A 17717-nucleotide genomic window follows, 5' to 3' on the forward strand; every position below is an offset into this window, starting at 1 on the left:
TAAGTTCAATTTTTAAAATCAAAATTATTACAACTCTTATCCCATTTCTTTTTCTCAGTGGCCCCCAAAGTTACATCTATAAACTATGTATTCACTACCAAACCTTAAAATAATTTCCCTTACATTATTTTACATTTACTAATGTCCTAATAATAAATAATTTAATTTAAATAATTTGGAAAAGAATATTAAGAATTTCAAGATATGCTTACAAATACATAGTGAATAGCCTGGTTAATGGTGTCTAAGGAGAGATGACATTAGCTACCTTTAATTATTGAATGTCTTTAATACTAAAACTGTAAAATAGTGATTAACTACGATACAAGTGGACAGTTCTGAGGCTTAACATAAGAAAAGGAAATGGCAAATTAAATATTAAGAAAAATGTCCAGTCTGTTGCTTATAGGATACATTAGTAGGAAAAAATTTTAGCCTGAGTCATTAAGACAACTGAAAAACACAATTCTAAAATTATCTAAAATGAATATTCAGCAATTTAAACCTGGATATTTTCAGAAATAGAATCACAGACATTAACAAATTAAGAGAGGTTCACCAGGGGCCTATCCTCACCAGCCAGCTCTAGGTTGCTCCTATTAAAACTATGCCCATTAATATTTTATGATAATTTAAGAAAACTCCTGTCAGAAAGGTCTCTTGGGATCACCCCAGGGCCTCTAAAAACAGATCAATTGGTGGAAATGTTGGATGAAATCCCAGTTTTCCTATTATACATTTAGTTTAAGTAAATACTTTGAACATTGAATTCAATGACTTTGTGAGGATGAGAGAAAGAAGGAAGGGAGACAGGGGAAGATGCAGAGCATTATGTGAACCCAGAAGAGAGCTTTCTACAGCCAGCACCTCTTGGTCTTGTCCAGGTTATTTATCTTTTCCTGCTCCACTCTAATAATCTTTCACAAGGTATCTGACACCTTATAAGATTACTTTCCCAGATATATGGAGTCCATTGTTTAGGCAAGCTAATATAAATAGCTACCATTCCCTGCTAGAATCTCCCACTAATTAACCAATGAACCAATCAACCAGTGAGCACCTGCCATGTTTTAGCCCCTGGGACAAACACTGGTAAAGCACGTTTTCTGCTGATCCTCATGACCAACTCATGCAATAGGCAATATTATGCCCATTGTGAATTTTAAGGAATCTGAAGTTTAAAGTGATTAGATATGTTGCAGTTATTCCCATTATACTTTTTCTATATTACTGATTAAAAAGTTGAAACTAATTTTCAATTTCATATACTCAAAAAGACAACAATCTTACTGATAAATTGGGAACCCTACTTCCTATAGTATTTTCATTGAATTATGAAGAAAAATATTGTAGAATGTTATTCTTCTTTAAAATTGTGGCCTTTTGCCCTGACTGGTTTGGCTCAGTGGATGGAGCATCGGTCTGCGGACTCAAGGGTCCCAAGTTCGATTCCAGTCAAGGGCATGTACCTTGGTTGCGGGCACATCCCCAGTGGGGGGTATGCAGGAGGCAGCTGATCGATGTTTCTCTCTCGTCGATGTTTCTAACTCTCTATCCCTCTCCCTTCCTCTCTGTAAAAAATCAATAAAATATATTAAAAAAAATTGTGGCCTTTCTAGATTACTATTCATATGGTTAATAATTATCTACAGAAAATTCAAAATCTAGATATCTTGGGTTTAGAAATACCTATGAATAAGGCCATGGAATTTTCATGCTTGAATTTTAATAGCATGTAAAAAATGAATGTAAAAGAATAGACTCTGCCCTTTTAGTTGTTTAATTCATTTTTTATAAACAGACATGACTTCTTCATTTAAAAAACTTTTCCTTTTATGTAATACTAGAGCCCTGGTGCATGAAATTCATCCATGGAAGGGGGAGAAGGGGTCTCTCAGCCCAGCCTGCACTCTCTCCAATCAGGGACCCTTTGGGGAATGTCTGGCTGCTGGTTTAGGCCCAATCCTGCAGGGCAGTTGGACATCCCTCTCACAATCCGGGACTGCTGGCTTCTAACTGCTCACCTGCCTGCCTGCCTGATTGCCTTTAACCACTTCTGCCTCGGCCCCCGCCACCGTGGCTTTGTCTGGAAGGATGTCAAAAAGACGTCTTATCTAATTAGCATATCACCCTTTTATTAGTATAGAATGGATATATTTTGCCAAGAATATTTAGATGTTTCAATTTCAAAAAATATTTAACTTCCTTGGTTAAGGTCTGCTATTCAGGCATTGCACAACTTAATTAGGTAGTTGGTATAACAACTACTCTGGGGCCAGAGGGAAAGACTCGTAAATTGCAGAAAGACTATAGATGAACATGGAGGCCCAAACACTTTAGAAGCATGGGAAGCACAGGACTTGGTTGGAATGTCTGTAAGGAGGATTCTCTAACAAAGTGGTTCTCAACCTTCCTAATGCCGTGACCCTTTAATACAGTTCCTCATGTTGTGGTGACCCCCAACCATAAAATTATTTTCATTGCTACTTCATAACTGTAATTTTGCTACTGTTATGAATCATAATGTAAATATCTGATATGCAGGATGTATTTTCATTGTTACAAATTGAACATAATTAAAGCATAGTGATTAATCACAAAAACAATATGTAATTACATATGTGTTTTCCGATGGTCTTAGGCGACCCCTGTGAAAGGGTCATTCGACGCCCAAAGGGGTCGCGACCCACAGGTTGAGAACCGCTGCTCTAACAGGTCGGGGCCTCTGAGGGGACCTTGCTGAAGGTGGCAGCCCCTACCTTGACTTTTCCAAGCAAGTCCAATCCCCCAGGGTGTTTTGCTAGAATCTCTATGTTTAGTCTTTTAGACCCGACCTTGTAGGAGCATGTGCTTTCCCAAGGATGCTTACCTTGCTGACTGTATCTAGAGGCTAATTTTAGTTCAAGCTGTTATGACAGTAAAAGCCAAAGGAGGCAGGCAAAGAGGGCTCCTTGGTGGTGATGGCCAAGTAGTCCCTTAGCCCTCTCTTTCACAGAAACGTGTGTCAGCGCAGTCTGTTCACCCATCACTCAGGGTCTGCCGGTCAGCCCCGGCAGGAAACTAACTGGAATGAACAGAGAACTCTACCAACAAATGTAACAGCTAGTTAGGTGACTTAGGAAAGCACTTGGTCAAACCAGAAGAACCAGAAATAAATCCTAGAACATTTTGGGCAAAAACATTGATTGTATAATAAATGGTAGCATCTTGGAATGTCAATAAAAGAAACAGCAATAAATCAATTGAATTAAATGGCATTCTTTATTCTCTCATCTTGATTATCCCCCAGGAAAAAATTCACCTTTTAACACAATATATTTATTTATAATATATTTATGTTCCTATTACTCTCCCTTCACTCTTTGCCCATATAAGATCCATAAAGCAGGTGTTTTATCTGTTCACTAATCATTGTGCCAATCACCTTGAATAATAAAACAAATAATAGCTTCTCAAAAATATATGCCACATGAATTAATAATAAATTTACTGAGTACTATTTAGTATATTTACAAAGATGAATGTTATACACTTCCAATCCCCAAAGTACTTAAGCCTAGAAAGGAATGTCAAATTGCTATAATATAAGGCAGAAAATATAAGGGTTATTAAAGATCTAGCTATAACGTACTTCAGACTAGCACTTCCCAAGAGATATACTATGGGATATAGTGAGTTGTTCAAGAATTAAGAATTACAGGTAGAAGACTATATTGATGTAGTTTTTCATTTTCCAGCAGTATGCTATTTAATTCATATTGTCCTCCCATCTGAATACTGCTAGAAATGTTGAAGTACATATAAAAAAAAGTATGGAATGACCCAGTTCTGCTGTCAATTTTCAGCTTAGGTTGACATCACCTGGGTAGTCCAGGTAATTTCTAGACTGAATTTAGTTGAGGGGATACTGGGTAATAGTATCACCAAGCTCTTAGCAGAGGCAAATAAAAATCATCATTTGAGTGATATACCATTGTCCTACACTTGAAAGGATCTTCAAAAATAATACCTTAGAGACAGCATAATGTAACCCAGAACACTAAGAAATAAGGTTGCATGAGTGAGAATTAAGAGAAACAAAAGAGCAGAAAAGAGACCCACAAAAATTTCAAATATAGAAATTATCAATGAGAGATTATAGAACAACTGTGCTTACTAAATAAACAAAACATAAGCTTAAAAATAACTGCTCCTCAAAAAACTAAAAATGGAACTCCCATTTGACCCAGTAATCCCACTTCTAGGAATATATCCAAAAAACTAGAAACACCAACCAGAAAGGATATATGCACCCCTATGTTCATAGCAGCACAATTTACCATAGCTAATATTTGGAAACAGCCTAAGTGCCCATCAGAATGAGTGGTTTAAAAAACTGTGGTACATCTACACAATGGAATACTACACTACTGTAAAAAGGAAGGAACTCCTACCATTTGCAACAGCATGGATGGACCTGGAGAGCATTATGCTAAGCAAAATAAGTCATGCAGAGAAAGATAAATATCTCATGATCTCACTCATTTGTGGAATATAATGAACAACATAAACTGATGAACAAAAACAGATCCAGAGACAGAGAAGCATAGATCAGACCGTCAAACCTCAGAGGGAAGGTAAGGGAGGGTGGGGGTAAAGGGGAGAAATAAACCAAAGGACATATATGCATGCATATAGGCCTAACCAATGAACACAGATGCCAGGGTGGTGAGGGCATGAGCAGGGAGTGGGGTTGGCGGGGGGGGGGGGGGGCAAGGGAGGCTAAGGACATATATGTAATATCTTAATAAATAAAATTAAATTAAAAATAACTGCATAAAATAGAAGACTCTAAAGTAATCTAGTAGATTAAATTTATAAGATGAAAATGCTATATAACAACAGCAATGACAATAACTTAAATTCAAAACTCTATGTATTATTAAATGAGTTAGGCAAAAATAAAGAGAGAAATATTAAACTGAATGTTAGATTAAAATTTTTTTCAAAATGTATCACTGAGAAAAAATAGCTGAAAATATGGAAGAGAGGAAATGATACAAGCAGAAGAGGAAACAACCTTCTTTAGAATTTCAGGTGAAGATGAAACAGAATATAGGTGAAACTATATATGCAAAAATAATGATTGAGAAATTGAGACAGAAACACCAATATCCAGAATGAACAGAGATATTGATCCTCTTTATCCAGTGGTACCCTACCCTTGCAAACATTTTCATTCATTTACCTCAATGTGCTGTACAATTATTTTCCAAGTGTATGAAAATATAAAAAATGCTGCTTAAAACACTGTTTTAGGCAGAAGTTGCCAATTTTTTTTTTCCTGTAAAAGACCAAATAGTAAATATTGTAGGGTTTGAGGGCCATATGGCTTCTTTAGCAATGATTCAGCATTGAAGTTGTAGGACAAAAGCAGCTATAAACATTATGTAAATAAATAGGCATACTGTGTTCTAATAAAATTTTATTTATAAAAACAGGTGTAAGTCTGAATTTGTCCCACAGATTGTAAGCTATAGCTTGCCAGCCCCTACTTTGGAGGATCAAGGTGAGCGTTCCAATAAAAGATATGTGGTTCCATTTTACTCCCGGCATTAGCCCTCAGAGTGCATGTAGAAGTCATAATACAATGTCTTTTGAACTTGATAGCTCATGCTAATGGACACAATGGGTTTTTAATAATATTAGTGGCACTTATATAAACTTTATCAGTTATAAAGAGATTGTTTATATACCAACAAATGCAATACTGTAACTTCAGAAAATCAGATTCAATTTTAAATCTATGATGTAATTCAAAACAATCTAAAGAAAATATACAACATTTTAAAAGATAACAAAGAATATTTCCCTATAAAAACTAAAACAGTCATTATAAATTATATTGGCTTTATGAGGAAACATGCATTTGTGCATATCAGAGAACTTAAAAAAGTAATGTACAGTCTAAGGCAGAAATACAAAGGTAAAGAAAGCTCGCATGATCTCACTTATATGTGGAATATAATAAACAAAATACTTCCAGAGGCATGGATGCATGGAACAGAATGACACATCTCAGTGGAGAGGGGTGTGGAGGGGATGAGAAGAGATTAACCAAAGGACATATGTGCATATATGCATAACCCATGGACACAGACAGTAGTGTAGGGAAGGACTCGGGTGGGGCAGGGGCTGGGTGGAGGAGGTAAAGGGGAGAAAATGGGGGACATCTGTAATACTGTCACCAATAAATAAATAAGTAAATAAAAGAATTTCCTACACAACTGTAGGGAAAATTCCAAGTATCAACAACGAAAATAAAAAAGAAAGCTCCCTTTAGTTTCCTATCAATAAATCTTTAGTTATTTGCTATTTTCACAGAAAATTAAGATTTTTCTATTGCTTTTTACAGTACTTTTAAAAGGTCACAGTTGTTTTGCCTACAGAAGTAAAAATTTTATCAATGAAAAATCTAATCATCAATAATTGTTATGAATTTGGACATGATTATTGTTAACCATGATACAATATTTACTTTTTTTGGAGATTGGTTAAATTTTAATTCATAGGGACTAGTGTTTTGATAATGTAAAGGTCCAATATTGTCATTTCTGTTAGTGTGATTATAATGAAGGGGTAAAGTATAACATAGTTTTATGTTATTAAATAATTGATCATTGGGTCTAAATAGGAAATGAGGTTCTCAGAGGCACAGTTTATAGAGTAATATAAACTGAAAACCACCTTAACACCATCAACATTGGGAATAGTAGATCAATTACAACATGCCTATACAATGCAGTACAAGGAATACAATATATTTAGTAAAATTTTAAAAAAATATTTCATGACATATGGCTAAATTAAAAATTGAGAATACTTGGGCAAGGATAACAAAAGAAAAAAAATAAACAAATGGAACTACATCAAAGAAAAAGTTTTTGTACATCAAAGGAAACCATCAACCAAATGAAAAGACAATCTACTGAATGGGAGACGATATACACCATACATCTCAACACCAAAAAAAAAAAAATCAACAAAAAACACACACATACAATCTAATACAAAAATGGACATGAGGACCTACATAGATATTTCTCCAAAGAGAACAAATAGGAGGCCAACAGACATAATAAAAGATGTTCAACATCACTAATCAGAGAAATGCAATTTAAAACCATGGTGAATTATCACCTCACACTTGTCAAAGTGACTATCATCAATAAATCAACAAACCAGGATATGGGGAAAAGGGAGCCCACGTGCACTTATGGTAGAAATGCAGGTTGGTGCAGCCACTATGGGAAACAGTGTGTGTGTATGGGGGGGGGGGTCCTAAAAAAATTAAAATTAGAACTGCCTTATCACCCAGTGACTCCATGTATGTGCATATATACAAAGAAAACAAATACACTAATTTGAAGAATATATGTACCCCTATGTTCATTGCAGCATTGTTTCCAGTAGCTAAGCTATGGAAACAACCCAAGTATCCATCAATAGACAAGTAGATAAAAAAAAAAGTGGCGGTACATATACATAATGGAATATTACTCAGCCATGAAAAGAGTAAAATCTTATCGCTTGTGACATCATGGATGTACCTAGAGCAGCAGTTCTCAACCTGTGGGTCGCGACCCCTTTGGCAGTCGAACGACCCTTTCATAGGGGTCGCCTAAGACCATCCTGCATATCAGATATTTACATTATGATTCATAGTAGCAAAATTACAGTTATGAAGTAGCAATGAAAATAATTTTATGATTGGGTCACAACATGAGGAACTGTATTTAAAGGGCCAGAAGGTTGAGAACCACTGACCTAGAGGGTATTTTGCTAAGTGAAATTAGTCAGTCAGAGAAAGACAAATATCATTTGATTTCACTTATATGTGGAATTTTAAAAAAACTAAACTAAATTGAAACAGACTCATAGATACAGAGAAAAAACTCTTCGTTGTGGGGGGAAGGAGTGCTATGGGGCTGAGTGAAAAAGGTGAAGGAGTTAAGAAGTACAAATTGGTGGTTACAAACAGTCACAGGGATTTAAAGTAAAGCATAGGGAATATAGTCAATAATATTGTAATGACTATATTACAAGGGGGAACTGGAAATATCAGGGGAACACTCTATAAAGTATATGATTGTCTAACCACTATGCTATACACCTGAAACTAATATTAATATTGAATGTACACTGTAATTGAAAAAAGAAAATTTAAAAAACTTTAAGAAATAATAGGCTTAAATAGTAGCATTAAAAAATTGAGGATGTCAACTGTTACATGGAGTATGATAATATGTATGTTAAAATAGTAATAATATAAATTGAAAACCACCTCAACACCATCAACATTGGGAATAGGAGACCAATTACAATATGCCTATAAAATGCAGTACAAGGAATACTATAGTGTTAATTTCTATGGCTTCATACATATGTCAATACATAAGTGGAAGCCTGAAATTATACATAGTAAAATATAAATAGGAGTGATTTGGGGGAGCTGGGTGGCTGTGGAAATCCAAGGTGGTGATGGTTAATGGTGCCTTTTGCCTTAGCAGCTATGTTTTAAAGTTTAACAAGTAGAAGATACTCAGGTATTACTTTTGTAACTAATTACTAATTTAAAGGACACACCACAATGTGTCAGCCCTTTTTTTAAGTCAGCCCTTTTCTGTACAAAAAGTAGCCTCATTTCTTCATTATTAACTATACTTGGAGAACTTGCATTTAAAGTTAGAATCATTGCATTGATAAAACTATTGTGTATAAGGACATGATCAAAGTAAAAGAGCAAATGTGAAGAAAAGAAATAAGTGGTCTTAACCTTCATTGTTTAAAACTCACCCAGAAAAACGACTTATTGATGAAACAGTCTGGTAAAAAGTGTGATAGGACAGAAGTTCTGTCTCAGTGGAAAGCTTTTGATCACTTTTCAGATACATCAAGGAAACATGAACTACACTCATCTCTTAAGATAAGCTTCTTTGAAAGGCAGCTGGACATTCCTCCTCTTACTGAATAGTTTTCTTCAAGGACAACTTAAAGTTAAATTTTGTAAAACTAAGACATGTTCTGTGCAATGGATAAGAGTCATGTTATCAGCAGAAGTTAGAGAAAGTAGCGTGTGATTGATTCCGGCATTAAGGCTGACCTCAAACACCAATTGTTTAATAAATGAAACTTAGACAATCTGTGAAAGGAATCAAGAGAGGTCCCAAACAGGGGAATGCTGTTTCTTCTCGAAGCATCGCTTTAACATCCCTAAAGGTCTTTTGGAATAACTAACGCTTTCTCCTGTTTAGGAAGCACGCTCTATGCACTTTTTAAAACTAAATCAAAGTTGGTTGTTATCCATGGAGATGTGCAAGTAGCTATAATCAGGAACTTAAGATGGCATATTTTTCTTTAGTAGAAAACATTAAATTAGATTTGTGTAGCACTTTATTCTTCTTTGACTAAACAGCATACTAAGCAGTGCCTTATAATATACTGCCAAGTCTTCCCTGGCTACTGGTAAAGAAGAAAGCTTGCAAAAAGTTTACTACCATGAGTTTCTCTATGGGATTTCAAAAAGAACAAATACTGACATCAATGAAGACATCCAGCTCATACTATCACCAGGGCAATTGGAATTCCCCTTATGGCACTAAGATTCATAGAAGAGCATCCCTAGAATATCAGAATCTATAGCAAAAATACACTTAATATCATTGATTTTTCAGACACAGAAATAGTGTAGTTTAAATTGTATCAGTATCCAAGGAATGAGCACATGGCCACTAGGTTTGCTTTTCACCTAGAAATTCTAAGAATGCTCCTCTTCTAGACACTCTAATAATTAATGGTGAGAGGCAAGTAGTATCATAAAACTTCAGATCTGGATCAGATTTAGGGTAAAGAACACTGGAAAAAATTTAGAATGCATAGAGGACAACAATATGGTACCCTATCTGACAGCATACGGCACGGTAGTATTCACTTTGGGGATTTATTGATATTTATCTCCCCTCCATACAAAACAAAATAAGACCTGGCTACTACACTGCAATAAAGTTACATGAGTAATCAAAGTATAGGAGTCTAATGAAGACTTAATTATGAATTTTTCTTTTCTTTGAGATGTTAAAGTGTATAGAGTTGCCAATGAGATTAAATTATTTTGTCCAGATATATTGCAATTACTTGTACAAATGAAGAAATACATAGAAGAATTACTCATCCTTATTTATTGTAATTATTTTCTTTTGTCTTCATGAGTTCGTAAAATATATGAATAAGAAAATTAAAATGTCACTCAAAGTTTTTACAACAAAACAGTTTGGAAGGGATGTCTAAATATTGCATTACTGTGATAATAGATTCAAGGTCATGCAAGCAATGTATTGCCTAAATGACCACAGCGATTGCTCTTTTATCCTACAGTGCTAAACTGAATTACTAGGCAAAATGTTGAAGTAGCATTTGAGCTTTTATAATTTTAAAATATTAGAGCTTTTAAAAGATCCTCATGGAATTCGCATCACAACATGCCTTACACATTAGGTAATGCAATTCTATCTTGGGACGTAACCCGATGGCATCGTCACACACAAACACATTCATCATGCTGTCCTACAGATTAAAAAAGGAGAATGTTTCCCCTCTGAGTTAACACATATCCCACCACATTATCATATTCCTGTTGGCTAGCAGGCAGCCGAAAGAGCTCAGAGTGCTTTGACTATTTAGACCAAAGAAATGTAAGAAAACAAGTGTCACTTACGTTTTTGAGTCATCCCATAAGACACAATAGGGATTCAAAGTACCCTAAAAGCAAACAGAGGAATTAATGTATCTTGAGTACATACATCAAATATTATAGGGTTGTGTGCAATGCAAACAGAATGGCAGATTTCTTATCTTGCAGTCAGATACTTCAAAGATTCCACCTCTATTTTTTTTTGTATTAAAATCTGCATGTCCTTTCTCATAGATTCGGTGACCCAGTTTGTGAAATTCTTTTCATGAAAATAATTCATTTATTCCAAATATCATGACTTATATTTAGTTGTTGTGAAATTTGAATGTGATACTCTCACCTACCACAAGGTTCATATTTTGATGATTTCTACTTCATTTTTTTCTCTAAAATATTAATTGCTGAATTATTTCCTTTAAGAAGACCAAAGTATTTACAATGTGTCAATCACAGTGGAACATTCAATATTATACAATCACCACCACCGCCACTTCCTCTGCAGCCTCTAGTTGGTCAGCTTCCTAGAGGCAAGAGATGGTTGCTTTTGTTGTCCATGCCCAGAGAGTTTGTTAACTTGCAACACCTTCTTAATCAACAGATCATAATTGTATGGGATCACATCTAATGAAACTCTGAGAAAAAGTGCTAAACTTTTATTCAGTTTAATAATTATGTATTTAATAGCTACCATGATTTTTGGGATGACAAAATGAGTTTTCCACACTGAATTCCAGAGAAGTACTTTAGTTTTTGTTGTTGTTGCTTCTGGTTGTTTTTTTTTTTTTTTTTCTCTCTCTCTCTCTCTCTTTTAACAAAAATCTTCATTGTTGCCTGGCAACGGTGGCTCAGTGGTTGAGCGTCCACCTATGAATCAGGAGGTCACAGTTCGATTCCTGGTCAGGGCACATGCCTGGGTTGTGGGCTCAATCCCCAGAGGGGGACATGCAGGAGGCAGCCCATCAGTGATACTCTCTCATCATTGATGTTTCTATCCCTCTCTCTCCCTTTCCCTTCCTCTCTGAAATCAATAAAAATATATTTAAAGAAAACTTCATTGTTGAAAGTATTACATATGTCCCCTTTATCCCCCATTGATCCCTTCTATTCCACCCCACCCCAGGCCTCACAGACCTTCACCACTCTATTGTCTGTGTCCATGGTTTATGCTATATGCATATAAGTTCTTTGGTTGATCTCCCGCCCTCTCTCCCCCCCATGGGCCTCCCTCCTCCCCCACATCTTCCATTTTATTTTTATTGATTTTTAGAGAGAATGGAAGAGAGAGGGAGAGAGAAAGAGAAACATCAATGTGAAAGCAAAACATCAATTGCTGGCTGCCTCCTGCACAAACCTTACTAGGGACTAAGCCTGCAACCTGGGCATGTGCCCTAACAGGGAATAGAACCAGGAACTTTCTGGTGCATTGGATGATGGCCAACCAACTAAGCCATACTGGCCAGGCCTGTACTTTGTTTTGAAAAGAACTAATTCTTGGAAAGTATTATTTCCTATCTGCTGGTCCACATTCATTGGGTCTTATATTGCCCTTTGAGCTTAATAATTCTTCCTCTATGTGATATCTTTAGATATCAGCAGATCCAATCATAGCCCTGAAGAGTCTTCTCTTCTCTATTAAACATATTCTGTTGGTTTCAAGTTCACTTCACTCACTTCCTGGAGCACACACTATAAACGTATTTAGAGGATCCATCCACTGTGTCCTACTTGTACAGAACAAAGCAGGACTATTGCCTCTCCAATTTAGGTGCCATGTTCTGAATAATGCAAGATAAGGCAGTGTCAGACATTTTGGTAGCCTCTTCCTGAGTTTGACAGATATCACCCATATTTAAAATCTCTTAGGAGCTTTTTGAATCCTGATTTGGGCATCCCACACATTCACTATTGCTTCCAAACTTTGTTTCATTACAGGATTAAGAAATAAACATGATATATATGTCCTCAGCCAACCAAGTCATGGATAAAATGACGAATAAGCCAAGGCAAGCAAAAGTCACAGTCCTGAAACAGGCTGCTGGGTCCTTCCCACAGGTGGATATGCTCCTCAGTGTTAGCCAGCTGTGAGCCTGCCCTCATTCCTCTGGCTTGTCCACATGTAGATGGTCACTGGGGTATATGTGGCAAAACAACATCTTTAAAAGTCTAGGCAGGCTTTTGGTGAAATGTTGCACTTCATAAGGGCTGCTTTCTGGGTCCATTCTAGGATTCCACTGGAAATAAAAATTAAGCTCACTATTTTAAAATTTGTTAAATCTACCCCCATTTTATTTATTATTCCTTGGAATTGGGGCATTTGACTAATTCCAATGTTTTAGCACCATTACCATTTTCCAAAATCCTTCAAAAAAGTAGATATTCTACATTTTACCAAGTGCTCATACCTCTTAACTAAACTCTTAGAGCATAAAAACATTATGCCCTGAAAAAGGTTATAGTCTTATAGATGTTGATAAGGAACATGCCTATGGAATGTTGAGATCACAATACAAGAAATATGCTCATATGAATGTCACTAGTCATAATTTATTGTGTAAGGGACAGAGCATCATGGACTGTGTTAGCCAGAAGGAGTTTCATGGAAGATATGAGTGCCTATGTGGATCTTACAGGAGGCACAGATATAAATGTTCTAGGGAAGGGGAGAGGAATGGTATTTCACACTGGTTTCTTCCTCGGTTCTATGAGACTCTATCTAGTTTAACCCGAAATAATATAGCTTGTGGCTTCCTAAGAAATCCTTAGCATAGCTACAATGTTGTCTCAAAGTTATGCTATATTTATCTAGAGATTTGTTCAAAAGAGCTCAGAGCACAGTATGGAAAATAAGTTAAACTTGGGGTATCACAATGAAGGAGATGGGAGAATAGGTTTCATGGATGTAGAAACTAAGTGTAGGTGAAGAACCTGAGATAACAGGTCCTCTACATCTAGTTCACTTCTTTTAGCAATGCCTGAGTTAGAGTAACTTAAGTCTCTACATAAACCAATACAGTGGGGCCTTGACTTATGAGTGTCCCAACTAACGAGTTTTTCGAGATACGAGCTGTTTCTCGGCTGATTTTTTGCTTTGAGTTGTGAGCTAAAATTTGGGTTACAAGCCAGCTTTAGATACCCCACCGCTAGTTGGCGCAGCGAATGTCACAGTGAATGCCACAACATCAGCCCAGCATTCAATTCATTGTAATGGTGAAAATTGATTTGACATACGAGTAATTTGAGTTATGAGCTCCCTCACGGAACGAATTAAACTTGTAAGTCAAGGCCCTACTGTACTGGATTCTGATTATAGGGTTAACATTTCAAAACTAGAGTTCATAACACGACACAACAAAAGAAACTAATTTAGAAAAAAAAATTACATGAACTTAATTGTTTGGATATCCCTTTACTTTTTACTCCTCTAAGGACACTGATTTCCACTTTCAGATGAAAGTATAAAGATGGAAAATACTTTTACTCTTATCCCATGCCTTTTTCAGACCTTAGCTTTATCCTGTACCTTCCTCACTTCCTCACCTCTTAGATGCTTCTCTCTCTTTCTGTCCGTGAAAATTCAAAAAACATCCATGTGAGAAAATTATAGGCTCCACGATGCACCACTCCATCTTGTGTTTCTCTATACATCTGGGACCTACACAACTGGCAGACACCTCCTGGCTTTGTGGATATTCATCCTAGTACAGTCACTAATATGTAGGCCTGTGAGCTGAGTCAGTTATTTAAACATTCCAGTTTAGAAAAATAAGTAGAGAAATCTTAGTATGTAGATAGAGCACTCACTTAAGGAATAGAAGAATGTGAAATGGGACTTAAAAACAGATGAATTAATTCTAAACATAAAAAAAATATCTAGCTAAATGGCTCTGGCTGGGAAACCATTTATAGGACATTTGTAAAATATTTCTCAATGGTACTCTACTACAAGATCTGTATGAGGAATTTACAGGAAATCAATAAAGGAAATGGCGAGCTCAAAAGAGAGCAGTAACCAAATGTAATGACACAAGCAATAGTCAAATAGTGAAGCTATAAAAGTGGATTTAGGAATGCAAGAAAAAAAAATCTTCAGGTAAATGAGAAAAGTGGGCTAAAGATTAATTTACAAAACTGTCAATGGACACAAAATATTAAAACTGCATGTATTTGCCCTGACCGGTTTGGCTCAGTGGATAGAGCGTCGGCCTGCGGGCTGAAAGGTCCCAGGTTCGATTCTGGTCAAGGGCATGCACCTTGGTTGCAGGCACATCCCCAGTAGGAGGTGTGCAGGAGGCGGCTGATCAATATTTCTCTCTCATCAATGTTTCTAACTCTCTATCCTTTTCCCTTTCTCTCTGTAAAAAAATCAATAAAATATATTTAAATAAAAACTGCATGTATTTGAAAACTCTGTAAAGGATAGGCTATTCTTGGAAAACTCATTTGTTGGGGGGAAAAAAGTTGTGTGTGTGTGTGTGTGTGTGTGTGTGTGTGTGTGTGTTTTTCTCTTGACTATCCAAAATAGCACAGTTTAATTCCTGTTAAACATTTTTACTCACCAGCTTTTAAGCATTTACAAAGTATACCATGACCCAAATTTCCCAATTACTATAAATGTTTGACACACTATTTTCAAGTGTATTTAACAGTTTTTGCTATTTTCTTTTACTTCTCTGTTTTGACATCAATCAAACCAATGTATCCATTTAACTGTAAAATATATCACTAAATTTGTCAATATATTTCTATGGGTGTTTCTCTCTTTTCATTTGGTCTGCATAACTTTTCTTTTTCCCTTTTTATAATGGAGGATTTGGCATCCTTTCTAGTTCAATCTCAGTGATTCCAGAAAGACATTCATAAGCAAATTTCTTTTCTTTCTTCAAAACTATCTACCGATTCTTTTTTTTTCTTTTCCCTATGGAATACTTTAAATATATCTCATGATGATAAATTATTCTCATAAATCAATGAAGTCAGAAAGGAGAGCCAGGAAGATGAGCAAAATAAGTTCTTTCATTCATTTACTGATTCATGTAAAAATCACTTAGTAAACACCTATTATATTCCAGGTGCTCTTGGAGGCACTGGTAATACAACATTGGACAAAACCAAATCCTGTCTTATAGACTGCACCTTAATGAAGAGAGCAGAGAGGGAGAAAAGAAAACATAAACAAGTATGTAAATACTAGTGGCCCGGTGCACGGATTTGTGCACATTGAAAGTGAAATAATTAGAAGAAACATTTTAATATTGCTATTTTCCCTTTCTCCTTCAGTGCCTGGGAGCTGGGTAGTGGTGCCCCCAGCATGGCCACTGGTCACCATCTGCAATGTGATCAGTGGGGTGATCGGGCCCCCACTCACGCCTGCCTTGGCCTGGCAACACCTGCTCACCTGCTCCACCATCCCACCATCGCTCTCCCATTGAGGCTGACAGCACCTCCACTGCCACCCGCTGCCAGTGCCACATCACTGATGCCAGCCATGTTCTGTGCTGCCCCCTTGTGGTCAGCGCACATCATAGCGAGTGGTCGAACCTCCAGGTCTCCCTGTCAAACTCCTGGTCAAACCACCGCCCAAGGGGACAATTTGTATATCAGGCTTTTATTATATAGTATGCTGGATGGTAATCTGTGCTATGATCTAAAGTAAGTCACACTGAGTAGGAAAGGCTGGTAACTGAATGATTACAATTATGTATATTAGGAAGGATTCACTGAGAAGATAATATTTAGGCAGAGGTCTGAAGGAAGGTCGTTACAGAGAAGCTAAGGGTAAAGTCACAATAAAAATGAATGAAGACCAAGTTTCTCTAATTATCCTTGGCATTTTTAAGTCCTGAATATATTTAATTTACAACTTTCTTAATTACACTCTTCATATCTTAATGTTTAAAAGTGTTTTCTCTAGACCTTCTCTAAAATCAATGGGAATGCTTATTAAAAACTAGGGGCCTAATGTACAAATTCATGCACATTCAAAGAAACTGCGAGGCTGCGAGGCTCTGGTGGGCATAGGGGTAGGTCTGGGCCCATCCTCCATGCCCCCGCTGACCCTTCCTGCCATGTCCCTCTGGTCCCTGTCTGCCGGCAGCCCCACTCCTGACACCGCCACTCCCATGTGCTGATGGTGCTGGCCCTGCTCACACCCACTGATGTCGTGGAGGGATTGGGGCTGGTGCCAGTAACAGGTGCAAGTGGGTTGAGCGCTGTCAGCAGGTGTGAGTGGTGGCTGCTGCCTCAATAACCCCTCAGGAGCAGTGGGGGTGGAGAAGCCCTCAGGGATGATCAGGGCCAGCAGCTGCCACTAGCACCTGTTGACTGTGCTGAGCAATTGGTGCTGGCGCCGGGTGCCAGCAGTGGGTGCAAGTGGGGCAGGCACTGGCAGCAGGTGTGAGCACTGGGCAGGACTGCAGCATGCGGGAGCAAAGAATTTTCAGTAACTACCAGAAGCTTGGCCCAATGACAGCGACTAGCATCCTGCCTTGGTCTAGCGCCCCCATTGACTTCCTCCATCATCACACCATGGCTGACACCTGCCATGTTCCGTGCTCTGACACTTGCTGCCTACTCCCACCATATTCCGCACACGCCCCCTGGTGGTCAGCACACATCATAGCAACCAGTTTTTTGGTTGTTCTGCCATTTGGTCTATTTGCATATTAGCCTTTTATTATATAGGATACTAGAGGCCCACTGCACAAATTCGTGCACAGGTGGGGTCCTGTTGGCCCACCCTGATGGGTGCTGATTGGGGCTGGGCTGGTTGGGGGTGAGGGCCCATGGGAGATTGGCCGGCTGGCCCTGCCCAAGATCAGGGTGTGGGGGGGCATTCATGGGGCGGGGCCAGCTTGAGGGAGTGGCCATGGGAGGTTGGCCAGCCGGCCTTGCTCCCAATCGGGCTTGTTGGCCGGCCATAGTGCGCGTCATAGCAACTGGTCATTCTGGTCGTTTGGCTTTTATATATATATATGTGGAGATAGATAGA

The 17717-nt window shown here is 37.5% G+C and overlaps 1 protein-coding gene across 3 annotated transcripts in view; it reads right to left on the minus strand.

Moving 5' to 3' along the window:
• Nucleotides 1-17717, minus strand: part of ADGRB3 (adhesion G protein-coupled receptor B3) — a 700018-nt gene that overhangs the window by 284451 nt on the left and 397850 nt on the right. For all 3 annotated transcript variants that reach the window (XM_059701276.1, XM_059701274.1, XM_059701275.1), the window contains one exon: nucleotides 10754-10797. In XM_059701276.1, the coding sequence (XP_059557259.1) occupies nucleotides 10754-10797 (44 nt within the window). The remainder of the gene's footprint in view (nucleotides 1-10753; nucleotides 10798-17717) is intronic.

The sequence above is a fragment of the Myotis daubentonii genome, chromosome 6, assembly GCF_963259705.1.
Source record: "Myotis daubentonii chromosome 6, mMyoDau2.1, whole genome shotgun sequence".
Taxonomy (NCBI): Eukaryota; Metazoa; Chordata; class Mammalia; order Chiroptera; family Vespertilionidae; genus Myotis; species Myotis daubentonii.